Source organism: Sceloporus undulatus, chromosome 6, assembly GCF_019175285.1.
Source record: "Sceloporus undulatus isolate JIND9_A2432 ecotype Alabama chromosome 6, SceUnd_v1.1, whole genome shotgun sequence".
Lineage (NCBI taxonomy): Eukaryota > Metazoa > Chordata > Lepidosauria > Squamata > Phrynosomatidae > Sceloporus > Sceloporus undulatus.
Genome location: NC_056527.1, coordinates 161,737,588 through 161,754,173, shown reverse-complemented (window position 1 = coordinate 161,754,173; position 16,586 = coordinate 161,737,588). Strand labels below are relative to the sequence as shown.

Below are 16,586 nucleotides of genomic sequence, written 5' to 3'. Positions count from 1 at the left end.
TCTATCATCAACTATCATTTCTCTCTTTCATCTATTTATCTATCCATCATCTATTTAACTAGCAACCATCTGTCTATCATCTCTTTCTCTCTTCTATCTATTTATCTATCAACCATCTATCATCTTCTCTCTCATTCTCTCTATCATCTCGCTATCGTCTATCAACTATCTTCTATCATTATCTATCTATCTATCTATCTATCCATCCATCTATCATCTATCAACCACCTATCATCTCTCTCTCTCTCTCTCTCTCTCTGATCTATCCATCATCCATCCATCCATCTATCTATCATCTATTGATCATCTACCTGCCTACCTATCTGTTGCCAAAAATGTACATCCTGGCAAAGGGATCTATCTGTCTTATCATCTCTCTGGTGCCAGAACCAACAACCACCCCTACAATGCCAGAGCCCTGAGCCAGGGCAGTTAAAGTGGTCTCAAACTGGGTTATTCCTGCCGTGAGGACGCAGCCCAAAGCTCTTCCAAAAGTGGGAGAGAGTCGTGGAAACTCAGGCGTCCCAAACATTTTCTGGTGCCATCCCAAATGGGTCGTTCCTGGGATGCCAGTGCCTTGATCCAGGGCAGTTCCAGGGGTCTCAAAGTGGGTTATTTGTGACACAAAAAGGGTCGCTTTCTCTCAGGTAAAAGAGGGGCTGAGGAGATGGCTGCCTGACTGGACCAAACCCCACATCGGTTTGTTTGTTTGTGTGCGCAAGTATGAGTGGACTTCTCTGATGGTGCAAGGAAAGAGTGCTCTGTCGGTAGTTACAGCCATAATAATAATAATAATAATAATAATAATAATAATAATAATAATGATAGAAGATGGTGGTTATCAAGGTGGCACTCTGGAAGGAGGGAGCACAAATAGGGTGCAAAGGCCAGGTAAGGACTGGGAAATGGGGGGCATTTTGCGCCTCCACCTGTTGCCTCACGTTCCTGGAAAGGAAACAGGTGGGACGTTCCTCACCAAAAGGCTACTCCAAGTGGGACCCTCCATGACCAACAGAGCCTTCAGGACAAGTAGCTACTGAGGGAAGAAGCCACGTCATGCACCAAGGTGGGTACCTCACCTTCGCCCTCTCCAGCCTTTCCTGGCTGCTAAGGATTTCAGAGGCTTTCTCTCTCCCTCTGTCTTTTTCTTTCTTTCTCTCTTTTGCAGGGAATTGTTCGCTGCCAGGCGTGCTTCTCCTCCCGTGGCACCCAGGGCACAACCAGAGCCATGCCGCGGTGGTGGGCCGAGGGCAGGCCCTGCGCTTGGAGAGCTCCGCCACTTTCCATTCCTTGTTGGTCCAGGAAGGAGGTAAGAAGGGAAGAGAGGCACCTGGATGCTGCGTTTCCTTAGGAAAGCGTCAGCATCATGGACCCATGGGGGTGAAAAGACACACCGATGGATCTTGGAACAGATCAAGCCAGAGATCTCATTAGGTTGGATCCAAATTCAAAAGGATGTGAATAGATTAGAAAGCTGGGCCAAAGCTAACAAAAATGAACTTCAACAGGGAGAAATGGAAGGGTAGAAAAATGAAACACATAGATATTGGATCAGGGATGCCTGGCTTAAAGAGAGGGCATCTAGGATTTGGGCTAAACAAAGCAGCCCTGAGGAGAGACCACTATCTAGAGATGCTACTTTCATTGGGAAGAAATTGTTTCCCGATTAGGCTAAAACCAGGCTTCTCTCTTAAACAAATAATAAGGAAGGCTTAGGGGATTATCATATGGAGGCACTTACATTGCCAAAATGTTGCCGAACTGTTTCAGAAGCACGAAGGTGGGATCGTCCGTTGCACTTCTAAAACATAATTGAGGCTTCCCGCTTTCCTTCTATCGCCAAAGCGTTTGTGGAGAAGCCATTTTTTCGATAACGGGCTATCCTGTTATTAAACAATGGCTTCTCCTGGCTTCTCTGCGAATGCTTCATCGACGGAAGGAAAGCAGAAAGCCTCAACTGCGTTTTAGAAGTGCGATGGATGATCCCATCTTTGCCTTTCTGAAACAGTTCTGCAACGTTTTGGCAATGTCAGTGCCTCCGTGCGATAAGGTCCATAGGCTCTGCATAATACAGTACCTACTTCCATCTTGAAATTTGTAAGATATCCTCCCCAGTGATGTTGCAGAGGTGAGAACTGTGTGGCCTTCCATATGTTGTTGGACTGCACTGCCTATTATTCCTCACCACTGGCTAAGTTGGCTAGGGCTGCTGCGATTTGCAGTCCAACATCATCTGTAGGGCGACATGATTCCCACCTCTGAGTCTAATTCATGGTGAAAGGTGGTCTTTCCTACCCACTCCCCTTACCATGCAGAAGGCAACTGGACTGACAATTGAACCTTACTTCAGTTCAGGCCATGGCACCTTTTTCTACCCCTAACGGTAGCAGACTGGCTTAAGGAGCACAAGACAAGGTGCATGGCACAGACAAGTGTTCCTTCTCAACATCTTACTTGGACCTCACTGTTTGCTGAATCAAACGCTTCACTCTTCATGAAAGCAGAGCTGGCTTGGACTACAACTCTCCATCATCCCTGACCACTGGCCCTGTTGGCTCAGGCTGATGAGAGTTACAGTCCAACAACACTTGGAAAGCCAAAAACTGCCAATGTTGATGTATGGGCTGGGTCAAATATGCATAACCTTTGGATGTGAAGGAACTTTCACATTCTAATGTACATTCCTTCTGCCATATATATATATATGGTTGAGGTTGTTTGCACATTCAGCTCCAACTCACCAGATGCAGATATATAAAGTTAGATAACATGCAGGTGTGAACCTGCCCCAGTGTATTTTCTTGTAACTTGCAAGAGCCAGCAGATAGAGATCTTAACCTTTCCACTTTCAGTCCCAGTTCCTAGCATTGCTTCTTAACATACAAATGGGGCAGAATAACCACACTTAGAAGACTGCACTACAGTTGGACTAGTTCAGCCAAGGAAGCCATGCACCCTGGTTTGCAAGGGCAAGGCAGTTGACATTTGGAGGTCTTTTATTCATAGGAATTGCAATAAGTTGAACTTGACATGATGACATATTACAACAACAAAATAACATTTGGCATTATATGGCTAGCATGGTATGTTGGACTGGGACTTGAGAGATCCAGGTTCAAGTCCTTTCTTACTCTATAACGTGGATTGCTTATTGTCTTTCTCTCAGCCTAATCTAAATTATAGGGTTGATATGAAGATAAAGTGGGAAGGAAGAGAGTAATTGACATCATTTTTCCTCCATTGGAACTTTCTAATATTTAAAGTGCATTTTTTGCTGTTCTGTGCCTTCAAGTCATTTCTGACTGATGGCGACCCTAAGGCAAACCTGTCATGGGTTTTTCTTGGCAAGTTGTGTTCAGAGTAGGTTTGCCGTTATATAACTATAATCCTTACAACTCTGCCAAATGTTATTTCCTATATTCCCTATGGGAGGATGGAGGCTGAGGCTGAGTGGCTTATTAAAGGCTGTATAGTGAACTTATAAGGGAGAGATTCAATCCAAGGTCTTCAGAGCTGACCTTGTTATGTTTCTATAGGAACTTTAGCTCTTCAGATGTTTTGGATTACTTTTTCATAGTTCCTTACTCTTGACTTTTGAAAGAAGGTCCAAAATATCTGGATGGCCAAATGCTGTGTCACTTAACACATCTGTGGGGGAAAATCCATCCTGTTTTCTGTCCATCTTTCTTTCAGGGATTGTTGCCTTTGCAGATGATCCTGAACAGCCCATCACCTTAAGAGCTCAGAGCATCCTCTTGGAGGATGGTGGCGCACTATACGTGGGGACTGCACATTGCCCTTACCATTCAAAGGCAACCATCTCTCTCTATGGGAAATCCACGGAAGGAGCTGATGTGGAAGGCTATGGCCAGAAATTCCTGGGTGTGGGAAGAGGTGGCATTCTGGAGTTGCATGGCAAGAAGCCTCGGCCCTGGACACTTCTGGCGAAAACGTTGTACCCGGGTGGGCTTCAGTACGGCCGCTACCTCTCTGAAAAGCGTTGGAGTAGCCGTGGCCTCAATGTCCGGATCATTGATGCAGGCACAGCCCAAGTGGTGGCTGCTGATCGCTTCGACACGCACCTTCTTGTGGATGAAAGCCGGCGCTTAAGGGAATTCCTTGCCCATCAGTCACCAGGACACCTGATAGCCATCGCAGTGGGAGATTCTGCTGCAAAGAGTCTAACCCTGGAAATGAGATTCTTCCTCAAGAACCTGCTTCATAGTGAACTAATTCTCCATCTGCAATACAGGTAAGCTTAATGATGTGTGGTTTTTCTGGGAATTAAATAATTAAACCTGGTTTATTTCAGGGTGGGAGAACCTGCGGCTGTGAACTCTTGTTCCCATTAATTCTAGGCAGCATGACCAGTAGTGAAGTATGGATATGGAAGATCTCAGCAGTGGGTCTCAAAGGGGCAGTTTGACCAAGAGCATGAACAAACATGAACAGGAAGGATAATAATGGCTGAGGCTGATCAATTGCAGCTGATACATAATGCATTAATTCAGTGTCCTTAACCAGAAATCCAGCCTGAACACCTTCGTGAGAGAGAGAGGGACACAATAATTTAGTCCACTTCCTAGCCAAGTTTTAATATGCGAACTTAAGAATGACTAGAGAATTCATTTAAAATATAGCAGAAAAAAAAGCATTCTGGCTTAGTAGGGTGTATGTTTTGTTTTTTTAATCCAAATTTGTTCCAGAAACAAAGAGGACTAGAAGCATGCCTTGGAAAAAATTCTTAATAAGGAGGCACACATTTTGGCTTGGTTTACTAGCCAGCTGTACTTTCCTGACTGCTTTAAGTCCTTTGTACTTGCTAGAGAATTTGAGAGGAAAATAGGTGTAGAGACAACACTCTTCAGTCTTTTGCTGCTGCTTTTGTCTCCAGGGTCTAACTAGGTGATGTGAGCTTTTGCTCAGAGATAATTCCTTGGCGGAAAACCCCAAAGGACCTTCGCTCCTGACAAATGGGTTTGTAAAAGCTTCCAGATGTGCCCTGAAAGCCATAGAGATGTGATCTGTATGCTGCTGCTCCCCCCCCCATTAGATTGCCATTGTGCTACAAGTAGAGCTTGTACCTTTGAATCTTATTTAGGGAAAGAGGTTTGTGGTATAAGCTGTCACAGAGAGAGTCTACTTGTGTTACACTTGCTTTGCTTGGACTTTCTGTTTGTTTGTTTGCTTATATATATATATGTGTGTGTGTGTGTGTGCGCGCGCGTCTGTGCACACACGCGTGTACTCTTTAATGCCAACTCAATGAGGATTAACTGGTTGTTGATGATAATGATGACTGTTTAGCAATATCTGTGTACTAGGTCCATAGAATGAAAGGAGAGGTCTCTGTCTCAAGCCCTTGTAATATAGCAGCTGATACAACAGAGAGAGGAGAGGACAGACATGAAATGAGTAAACATGGTTTTTCTGTTAGCAAATGAAACAATGCAAAGGAAGAAGGCTTGACTTGTTGGCTCTGAAAAAAACGCTTTACTTTCGTAGTAATAAAAATATATTACTAGGTCAAGACTAATAATGAGTACCTGTTGCACTCATAATTGGGCTTAATAATAGTTTACCTTGCTAATACTCTATATGCAAAATGGTGTCTGTCTTGACTTTCAGTCAGCATTCAAGTAACCACAGATTTTGAACTTCTTTACATGAGAAGCTGTTAGGCACGTCCAGTTACAGTCATGTAGGGGATTCCACAGCAGCCCTTTAACCTCTGGGGCTGGGCACTAGAGTGCCTGAGTTTGAACTTCTCCAAAGCAGCTCTGCTGAAAACCTGCAGAACCACCATGGACAGCTCCCAAGCTCTTTCCCTAACTCTTGTATCGCTGTCCACTGCAAGGTTGTTATTGCACATGGCAGTTTGTGGGGGAAAAAGACGTTCCACATTTGTATTCCTCAGAGTCTGGCACCAAATGTGAAAGATACCAGTGCATAAACATGTACTGCGCTCACATATGGGCCCAAACAGACAGGCCAAAATAAAGCTGCTTCGGCTCACTTTGGAGATATGCTATTTAAATGACACACGCATCCTAAGAGGCTGGAAGAACTGCGCGTTGTTGTTGTTTGTAAACTGCCATCAAGTTGATTTGAACTTCTTACTGTTGTTTTCTTATTGCTACAGTGCATTATATATATCTATTGATTTAGAGTTACTGAATAAAAATGGATATGCTTCCACTCATATGAGACTTGGCGGGGGGAGGTATTCTTCTTTATGCTGAATGTAAAACTAGCCAAAAATATTTTGATGACTGAGTGTTAACCTCCATGTCATGGGCCTGTTCTTCTCTCCTTCCTCCTCCTCTCCTGTAGACAGCCTTGGGCTCTGGTCGGGATCCTTGGAGGTGATGCATCTTCCACCATAGAAAATGCAGAGCAGCCTCCAGGGAATGGAACAGCAAGATTGGCAATAGCAGCAAAAGACATGGAGACATATGATGGCATTGGCTTTAGAATAACTGCCTACAGTGGATGGATCAAAGGTTTTAAAGTCTTTTTCTATTTTGTTGTTCAAGTACTGTATTCAGTTTGAACTTTAGTCGCTAATCCTCTCTGCCACCAATTTTAAATTATAACCACAGCAGTGTGTATTTTAGCACTATTTTGGAGAAGGCATTCCTCATTGGTTGACTTAAAATGAAGCATTTTGATCAACAATTGACTAAACATCGCAGTTCTGTCATGTACTTTGTCCTAGGTTTCCACAAATGACAGTTTCTGCTAGTGCACAACCGATAACCTGTTCTTTGACTGAAGTAAAATACTCCATGAAGCTAAGAATGCCCTGTGCCCAGATGGCAACTTGCTGTTATTCATCTCACCATGGTTTCAAAAGGAGTAAAGCAGTTTCTGTTTCCTAGGTTACATCCGCACTGCAGAAATAATCCAGTTGGACACCGCTTTAACTGCCATGGTTCCATCCTGTGGACTTTTGGAAATTATAGTTAGCTCTCTGACAGAGAAAGCAAAATGTCTCAGAAAACTACAGTTCCAATAATTCCATAGCATTGAACCATGTCAGTTGAAATTGGATTATTTCTGCAATGTGGATGCAGCCCTAGTTCCCCAGTTTTCATATGAGCCTTTCTGAAACTTGAGATATGTTGGCATATCCCACCACCATTTCATGAAGCCAATAGTTTCATAGGAAAAAGCTTTCTCTGGACCAGTTCCCAAACGGTGCAACTCCCTCCCATGGCTCTATTGAGTATTTTGCTTGGTCTTTGGACCTTGAAATGGAGCTAGCTGTTTTAACTGTTCCATTTAAAATTATTCCATAAGAATGTGTGTAGTCTGTTTTTAAAGTCTTTTTTTTTTAATTACTCATATACTCAAACAATTATTTTCATCCATTGTATATTGCCTTGGGGGGACTTGGCGAGCTGAGAGGTGAACATAAATGATTTAAATAGACAAATAAATTCTGCATGAGCTTTTCTCAGATGGATGCCGCCTGGGTTTTGTGAATTACGGCTCCTGTGATTCCCAGCCAGTATAGCTTAATTCAGGAGCACATATCCCTTTTGAGCTATTGTATAGCTTGTTTTCTCCAAGATACCCAGAGTGGCTTCCATCTTTCCCAATCTCATTTTAACTTCACAATAACACCAAATAAACTTCAAATGAAATGAAGTGAGGCAGTTTTGCAACCTGAGGAGCAGTGACTGTCAATGTCATGCTGTGAACTCCAGAGATGATCGTGGTTTGATCACAATTTTCCCTGATCCTAGGCCAAAGCTTGAATTGTGGGGACTCACAAGCCTCTAGCTCAAGGGTATCAAAATGCACCTTGCTTTAAAAGCAAGGGAGTATTTAAAGGCCTAGGAGAGGACTTCTTAAGACATTGGGAACCTTTAGGGGCAATTTTTGATGATATTTTTTGGGGGATGGAGACCTCCTAATTCCTGGGGGGAACAGTGCAGACCCCTTCATCATTGACTAGTCTAAATGTTGTGGGATTACAACGTTCCTATATTCCTTCACAATTGGTTTACTCATTGGGGAAATGTAGTTCAACAACTTCCATAGGGCCAGGCATTCCCCACTGTTGCCCTTATCACGACACCATATCAGTGCTTCAGAAACAAGTTCTCTAATTTCATACGTTTGATACATGCTTTTGATTACATTTGGGAAAAGGGAAAGAAAATCTGAAGGTCAGTGCCTGACCCTGCCCTTTTAGTGGCTAATATTCGAGCTGTCAGTTGACTGACAAAATCAGAAATTGACTTTGTGTGCAGACATGGCTTTGTTTGCTCTTCTGGGATTAAAGCCAAGGAGGACTGTTTGATTTCTCGATTTCTAGTAGAGCAAGTCTACATCTGTTAACTAACAATTTTAGACAGTAGATAAATGACTGTAGTAGCTTAGAATTTAACTTTCCTCTTTTGATAAGAGTTGAACCAGAGGTTTCTTTGTTTTTGCAGGGGTTAATCTGTACCTCTCCTTGTTCTTCTAAAGTCAGCCTTTAAATCCCTGGTTACGAAGGATGGTGGTGGGGAATATGTGGCCCTTTGAGTGTTGTCAAACTCAGACTCCCATCATCCCCAGCCCAGAGCTTTGGAAAATTACTGTTTTGTACTGTGACTTGCAGAATCTACCAGTCCACAACGCCAGTGGCCAAGGATGATGGGAATTGCAGCTCACAACATTTGGAATATCACATCTTTCCCTTGGATAGTGCATGCTTTCCACCATGACCCAGTCGACTGGGACTATGGTTACCCAAATAAAAACTGGAGACAGAGCTGTTGTGTAGAAGAGGGATTTTCAGCAGGTGTATGGCTTGTTCTCTGGCAGCATGAAAAGCAATACTTGCTGAAATCCCCTCTTCTACAGAACCATACAGGAGCCTTCTTTAGTTTTCAGTCTGGCAACCCTAGTCAGGACAAATCGGTATGTGTTTTATCTCCGTTATTGCATCCAGGATCTGTGTCCATCTCCCTGAGCTTTGTTTAGTCTGCCTGAGAACAGTCTTCCACTGTCTCTTTCAGTTATCTGCTGTCTATTCCTTTTTAACTAGCAATGCCAGGGGACCGAACCTTCAGCACACAAAGCAAGCTATCTACTACTAACCTGGGTTTCCTGCCTTCTAAAGAAAGGGCATAATGGAGGCAGTGACCGAGACAGTTTGAAAACAAGTGCTTGCTGAAACACGAGTCTTGGGGGCTGTTCTTTAAAAGGGTAGGATCTGTTTGCATGTAGTGGATTTGTTTGCATGTAGTGTTTGTATGTAGAGTGTAGTGTGTGGTGTAGTGGTTTAGGACTCCAGAAGGCCAGGGTACAAATTCCTGCTTGACTTTGGAAAATGACTGAGTGACTGTGGGCAAGTCATGCTCTCTCAGGTCTAATCTGCACTGCAGAAATAAAATGCTGTTTGACCCCGCTTTAACTGCCATGGCTCAGTGCTATGGAATCCTGGGATATGTATTTTGTTGCGGCACCAGAGCACTCTGACAGAGAAGGCTAAACATCTCACAAAAATATAAATTCCAGAATCCCATAGCATTGAGCCATGGGAGTTAAGGCAGTGTCAAACTGCATTATTTCTGCTGTGCAGATTAGACTTCGGTCTCAGGGGAAAGCAATGCAAAACTTCCTCTGAACAAATCTTGCTAAGAAAGCCCTATGATAGGTTTGCCTTAGGGTCACCACAAGTCGGAAACTATTTGAAGGCATACAGCAACAATTACCGTATTCATTCATTTTTATGCTGCCCTTTAAGACAAGTGGATTGATGAACAGATCACTAATGTTGGTAAACAGCTGTGAAGATGAATGAGGACAATTGTCTTTTCCTTCTAGGAGTTCCTCATCATGGATTTAAAGTTGAAGTTCTGGGTGGTGTAATTTTACATCTAGTGGATGAAGTGACAAGTTGGCAACCTGGAGATGAGATTGTCATTGCCAGCACTGACTACTCCATGCACCAAGCTGAAGAATTTCGCCTGCTGCCTTGCCCTGAATGTCAGAAGAACCAAATGAAGATTGACGGTATCTCCCCACCTGACACTTGAACTGTCCTTTGCCAGAGAGGTTTTTAGTGTCTTTGATTCCCTGATTTATGAGTGAAGGTCACTCATTTAGCAAAGAGCTACAAAAGAAAAGCATTTACAACTGATGCATGCTGATAGCATAGAAAAAGCTTCTGCATGCCATCGATTTATGAATAGATAGGGCAGTTACTGATTTTTCCTTGTGAAAGGATTGTGCTAGAGAGAAAAATGGGATAGGCTAGAATTGAGAACAGTATGATTTGTTTTCCCTTTATTAAAGATCTTTGGAAAATTGCTAGTCATACAATTTAATATTCCAATTAATTTCTTTTCTGCCCCAAGGGCTGACTGTTAACTCTTCCTCCTGCTCAGTCCCCTTTTCTCCTTGAACACTGAATAGTTTCATGAAGGTCATATAGTTTCGCTAATATGGCAACAGAACAGCAAACCATAGGAGTGTCTGGGACATGAGTATGTTAGTAGTTACATGTGGCTTTTTAAAAAATTGCTATTTATTAATGCATCATTTTAAACAAGAGGACCTAACTTTAATTTATTTTGACCAGGAATTCCACTTTACCTCCATATGGGTGAGATTGTCGACGGTGTAGACATGAGAGCGGAAGTTGGCCTTTTGACACGAAACATCCTTATACAAGGGGAAATGGAGGATTCCTGTTACGGACTAAACCACTGCCAGTTTTTTAGCTTTGATACATTTGGAGGACAGATTAAAGTGAGTGCATTTCAATAAATATTGACAAAATCCAAATCCTGAAAAGGTTGACTCCAAAAGACCTGGTTAGAAAGAAAAGAAACAGATACAGTGTTGTGTGTCTACTAGATGAGTTGGTGTAACTTGATTCTGGGTCTCCATATTTCCAAATATCAGCCTGCCTGGGTTCTTCTGAAGAGCCTTTCCCTTTGTAATGCCACCTTCAAAGGCATATGGGGTATGAGGCCTAAGAGAAGGTGTTCTTGGTGGCTGCCCCCATGATGTGGCAGTCTCTTCCAAGGTTGGCTCTTCCTTGTCCTTCCACCAGCAGGGAAAACCCCGTTTTGATTCAGATGTGTTTTTGATAATTAAATGGATGTACACTCTCCAACTTTGCTTTTGAATTCCTTTAAATTCAGTTCTTTTAATAAGAGCTGTTTTAATTAATTGTGTCATAATATTGAAACTTACATTTTCTTGTCTGTGTTCTTAAATCCTCTTGAGAGCTTCCTTGAGTGGAAGTATAGGGAGAAAAATAAGTAATTACTACATTCATTTTAGCCATTTCAAGGCACTGAAACAAAGGGTAACAGCTGCTCTTTACCCACTCCACTGCTACTGCCCTCTGCATCAACTACAGTTGGCTCTCCGTTTTTGCGAGGATCCGTTCCAGACCCCCCTGCGAAAATGGAGGCTTGTGCTTATTCAAGCCCCATAGGCGTGAATGGCACATGCTCCCGTGTGTGCGGCAAGGGCACATGCGCCATTGCAAACAATGGAGGTTCCCCCCTCCATGTATATTCAAGGCCGCGGATCCCAAATCTGCGCATTAGGAGGGCGATTGTACTTCTATTCTTCTGCTGTTAAGCATGATCAGGTTGCTGTAAGTTCAGACTCATGAGATTTCCCATGAGCAGCCCATCTGTCCCAAGGCCCTGTTCTGTAAGACATTTCTGCACAAACAGATCTTCCATATATAAGCAATATATTTGTCCAGATATCATTTATGTTTTGTTTTTCTCCTGCAAATTCTTTCCTTGGGTTGTCTGGTTTGTCTCCATAGATCCAAAGGAATTTTACCTCTGTCCACATGGCAGGAGTGGAGTTGAAAAACATGGGCCAGCAAATACTGGGCAGCTATCCAGTGCATTTCCATCTGGCAGGAGATGTGGATGAGAGAGGAGGCTACGACCCGCCATCCTATCTTGACAACCTGGCTATCCATCACTGCTTCTCCAGGTGTGTTGCCATCCATGGAACCAATGGCCTTCTGGTAGGAGTTTGTTTTGGTTTCTTTCCCCATCTTTTGTTTTATTAAAAAATTAGAGACAAATGTTAATGTATAAACAAATGTCTTTCAGTTTGTGTTCCATTGAACATTGGGCAAAGAATTGACATTATCGGCTGTGGTGCAACAGTAGATTTTGAAGTGCAGGCATTCATAGTGACGGATCCCATGGTCATGTACATGCACTCCCCAATTCTAAAAGTATAGGCTACTGTCCTGATCCAGATCAACAAACCAGTTCTGTCAGAGCTTGTAAACATTGCTATTTTGAACCACAGGTCTGCAACTAACATAGTCATTGGCCATGCAGGATGGGGGTATTCTGAGGGATTGTAGTCCAAAAAAGTAACTTCGGCAAGCTCTGCTCCTAGCAATTTCATTATACATCAGGAACAAGTATTTTGCAAAGCTAATGGACATTAGTTACTAATTCAAGACCAATCCTTTCTGCAGTACTGTTCTTTATGACAAGAGTAGCTCAAAATAATACGTTGTCTGGGAAAATCTATTCCCTCTGTTGGAATAATTTTTATATGTTCATTGGTAAAAAGAGAAGAGTCTTGTTCCTGTGAGTAAATGGTAGCATTCAAAAATATCACTTTTACAAAAATGAAATCCAAGAACCAAACGCATTGTCTGCTCTTACTAATTTTATGATAATTTCTGAATTGGAATTACACTGTAAGTCTTTTATGTTCTCCTTGGAAAGCAGATTTTCCAAACTACTTCATTTTAACATTTATATGGTGCCTTATAAAACCTTCTTAAACATATATAGTCTCTTCTATAAATTGACTTAATCATACTTAATCCTTAATCCCAATTTAGGCAAAATGTAGGACTAAATCCTACTGATACCTGCTCCTAAAGAATGTAACATTATTTGAACATGCCCCATGTGTCTCTATGTGTGCACTATAGGGTCTGGATTCTGCAGAGAGAGTTGGAGATCAAAATGCATTGCAGTTATTGAATTGCTTGTCTGGGTTTTGGCATTCCTATATCACATTTTTGAAAAGAAAAGCAAGGTGACTAGGTTAGCGCGTGCCTAAAATTTCTTTCCTATAGTAATCTAAATGTCTTTTGGGGCTTTTAAATATGAGATGGCTTGGGATCCTTCCAAATAATATATGTATATATATAGCTCGGCAACACAATAAATGACCTTCATATTCTCCAGCAATGTTCTGTGATGCTTGATCATGGATAGCTTTGGCATGCAACCTGAGGCTGAAGCAACCCGGCCAAATTGTGTTCAGAATATATCATCCAGGACTGTAGCCAAAAAAGGTCCCTGGTGTGTGATATGTGTACTTAATGAATGTTGAAGGGTGCCTAGCAGGAGGGGGTTGTTAAGTTAGCATTGAGCAAATGTTAATATGTGTGTCCCCCCTGCCACATCTAAAGTTTAAAAAATAGTGCCAAATGCTTTTCTTTTATTGTGATTGATGCAGGCTATTTTAGGGCTGGTTACACTATTAGGGAATGTGAGGTATTTGCCTCAGCTAGTAGAATCTGGATATTATGAAAGGGCAATCAGTAATCTGATTTATTGTTGTTACATATTTACTGTCAGGGATAGGCAGCGGTGGTTTTAGGATTTTCTGCCTTGTGTGTGTAAAAATAACTGGGTTGGCTTTGGGTATTAGGCCCCTTAACTTGGATCAGGTGAGTTGCTATTTGGTGTTCTTCCAGGCAGCAACATTTCTCTGAGCAGCACTAGGCTTTGTATTGTAGTTGATAAAGGACCTGATCCTGAGTTCAGATCCTTGTACAATGATGAGGCATCCCAGGTGATTTCTAGGCTGGTTGCCATTCTTCAGGTAACTCCCTTCTCTCACAAGTGTTGAGAGCTAAAATGGGCAACTCAGAGCACATTGTTCTGAATGCCTTGTGAAGTGGAACATTTAAAGCTGCTTGTGTTGAATGGCCACAAAATGTGGAAGTAAAATTTCCCATGCAATAGTGCCGTATGATTTCAAATGCTTATATTTAATGTGTGCATGCATGTAATACAAATATGTTAAATATCTGTGTGCATTTTACAGTCCTATCATGTTTAAAACAGTGTCTTACCGGAGGGATTTGAACTTTGCTGGGTGATGAAAAGGGATTAATCTTTCCCATGCTACCATGGTCCTTTCTGACAATCCTCCATCCTCAAAGCACTTATGTAAACTTTTCTCTGGAGCCTAATTAAAAATAAGTGGAGAGAGAGAGAGAGAGACTTCTTTACCATGTTATTTATTTATTAGGTTTAGATGCTGCCATTCCTACAGCAAGTTTAAGAGTTCCATGTCAGGGCCAGGCCTGGTATTCTGAAGCCAACTTGCAATAAGGGCATTGCTTTCTACCTTCCCAGCATCATAAAGGCTAAAATAAAATACCGGAATGGTTCTATGCACAAGTGGGAAGCTTATACTCTGGCTTCTCTTCAGATTGTATAAATCATTTGCATTTCACAAGTGGGAACCTTGATCAAGAGGACCATGGCAGCGGGTTTAAAATGAAAAAGATGGAAGCTCCGATGAAATCACAGTGCCATTTCCCTAACAAGCTCTTCCCACTTTTAGCCAAAAAACCTCCATGCTCCTGACTCTGAACATCTGCCCTAGTCTTTGATCAGAGAAGTCTTTCCTTAAAAAAACTCCAATCCACCAAAACATTATCCTGACATATTTATGAAGGGACATAGCAAACCCCATCAAGATTTCTCCTGGATGCAGTCCTATCACCAAAGAAGATAACTCCTTTGTGCTCACAATTGTCGCTCTTGTTTTTTGTGTGTACACTTCTCTTAGGTCAAAGATACCATTGGCTATGACACCCTGGGGCACTGTTTCTTCCTTGAAGATGGGACAGAGCAGCGGAACGTGTTCCATCACAACCTGGGGTTGCTTACCAAGGCTGGCACAATCTTACCAACAGATCGTGATGAAGCCATGTGCCTTGCCATGCGTGATAATGTCTATGGAGACTATGTTCCAGTACCAAGCAAGGATTGCATGTAAGTGTAGGAAACAAAAGAGGAACTGTTGCATTGGTTCTTGGATCTGATCTACCCCCTTTTGGCTTCTGACAGAGCATCTATTGGAACAATCTAGTACCTTGGGCACAGTATTTGCAAACTGGGGAACTATGGTCTGTGGGTAATTTCATTGTACAAATGATGTAAAAATCTGCTAACCAAGATGCAGGCCTCCATAATGGATGCTCTGCATTTTTGTTGCATCTGGTGCTCTTTTCTAGTTGGTCCCAAGTATCTTTTCAACAGGGAAGCTCAAATGTTGAGCAAGTAATGTTCTGGAGCTGAACTGTATCTAAGTGACTTTCTTTGTCCAAATTATGTGAATGATTTCCTTCCACTACCATATATAACTTCTGACTTTTAAGGCCGGTTCCTTGGCATAGCTGCTTGCTTTGCTCTATGAGGTCTCCTGTTTGTTCTCTGAGTATGCTTTTATTCTTTGTGGAAGGAATACTCTCATGTTGCAGCACTGCAAAATAAAACTTTTTTTGTTTCCGGTTACATAATGGGGTGGCTTTCATCTGTTGTTCAAGCTGGAGATCAGTCTTTGAAAAGTAACTTCTACTTAAAAAAAAAGCAGTGTTTCAAAAACAATATTACAAAGAGCCTCATAGTACAGTATATTAAAGACTTAACATGTTTATTACAGCTAAAAATCAAGTTGGCTAGAATGCATAATAAATGTGTTAATGTTTTGCAAACATTGTTGTTAAAATAGTCCTCTCTTTGATGCTGCAGAACAACCAAAGCATGGGAAAAGCTCATTAATTAATTTGTTAAATGGATACTTTGCTAGACTTTTCTCCTCATGTGACTTAATGTGTGCATCTTAAAATTAATTGATTGAGGTTATTAGAATTTGTTAGTGCTCTGTCAGATTGAGTAAAATAGGTGGGGTCCTGGAAAAGATGGATTCAAACTGAAAGAAGCAAGAACAAGGAGGTTTTAGGACTTGGCCACTGAGGACTAGGAAGACCAGGCTGTTCAGAGTAAATGTTTTGGGTTGATTTAATCATCTTTAATAATTCAGGACTGCTTTGATTACTCCTGAATCTTTGCTGTAAACATTTCACATGTATCAACAGAATGAATGAATGAATGAATGAATGAATGAATGAAAATCTTTATTTCTTTAGCCTTAGAGTTTAAGGTTAAGAGATTTAAATCTTTAAAAAAGTATTAAGGTAAAATGAGTACAGAGAATAATGGGCCCAATCTCTGCGAACAACCTAATCTTTTAAACTTGAGATATCATGGATTGAACTTTAGATCCCTAGCTCTTGAATGCAAAATGTGGTTGAACATTGATCTTTGCGCACCACGCATCCTGATTGTGAGGGTATGGGTGGAGTGGATTCATGATTCAGTTTTATAGAAAGACGTTCTGCATATATACAGATGCACTCCAAACATTTCTGATTAAGAATTCTTCATCCTTGCTTCACTGACATTTTTTGCAGCCATCCACTTATTGCAGCATTTACAACATCCTCCAGCTGAAAGAACACATCTCTCCCTATTAACCTTTGTAACATAATT

At 41.8% G+C, this 16,586-nt stretch overlaps 1 protein-coding gene across 4 annotated transcripts in view; it reads left to right on the top strand.

Annotated features, from left to right (window-relative positions):
- Positions 1–246: 246 nt before the first annotated feature.
- LOC121935613 (cell surface hyaluronidase-like) overlaps positions 247–16,586 on the top strand; it is a 76,197-nt gene continuing 59,857 nt past the window's right edge. For 3 of the 4 annotated variants that reach the window (XR_006104826.1, XM_042477325.1, XM_042477324.1), the window contains exons 1-7: positions 247–1,309; positions 3,694–4,252; positions 6,334–6,503; positions 9,826–10,014; positions 10,583–10,752; positions 11,795–12,004; positions 14,821–15,026. Coding sequence is in view for 3 of the 4 variants with exons in the window: in XM_042477325.1 (XP_042333259.1) it covers positions 1,057–1,309; positions 3,694–4,252; positions 6,334–6,503; positions 9,826–10,014; positions 10,583–10,752; positions 11,795–12,004; positions 14,821–15,026 (1,757 nt within the window). In the remaining variant the exon portion in view is untranslated. The remainder of the gene's footprint in view (positions 1,310–3,693; positions 4,253–6,333; positions 6,504–9,825; positions 10,015–10,582; positions 10,753–11,794; positions 12,005–14,820; positions 15,027–16,586) is intronic. The other variant, XM_042477326.1, reaches the window with a different exon arrangement.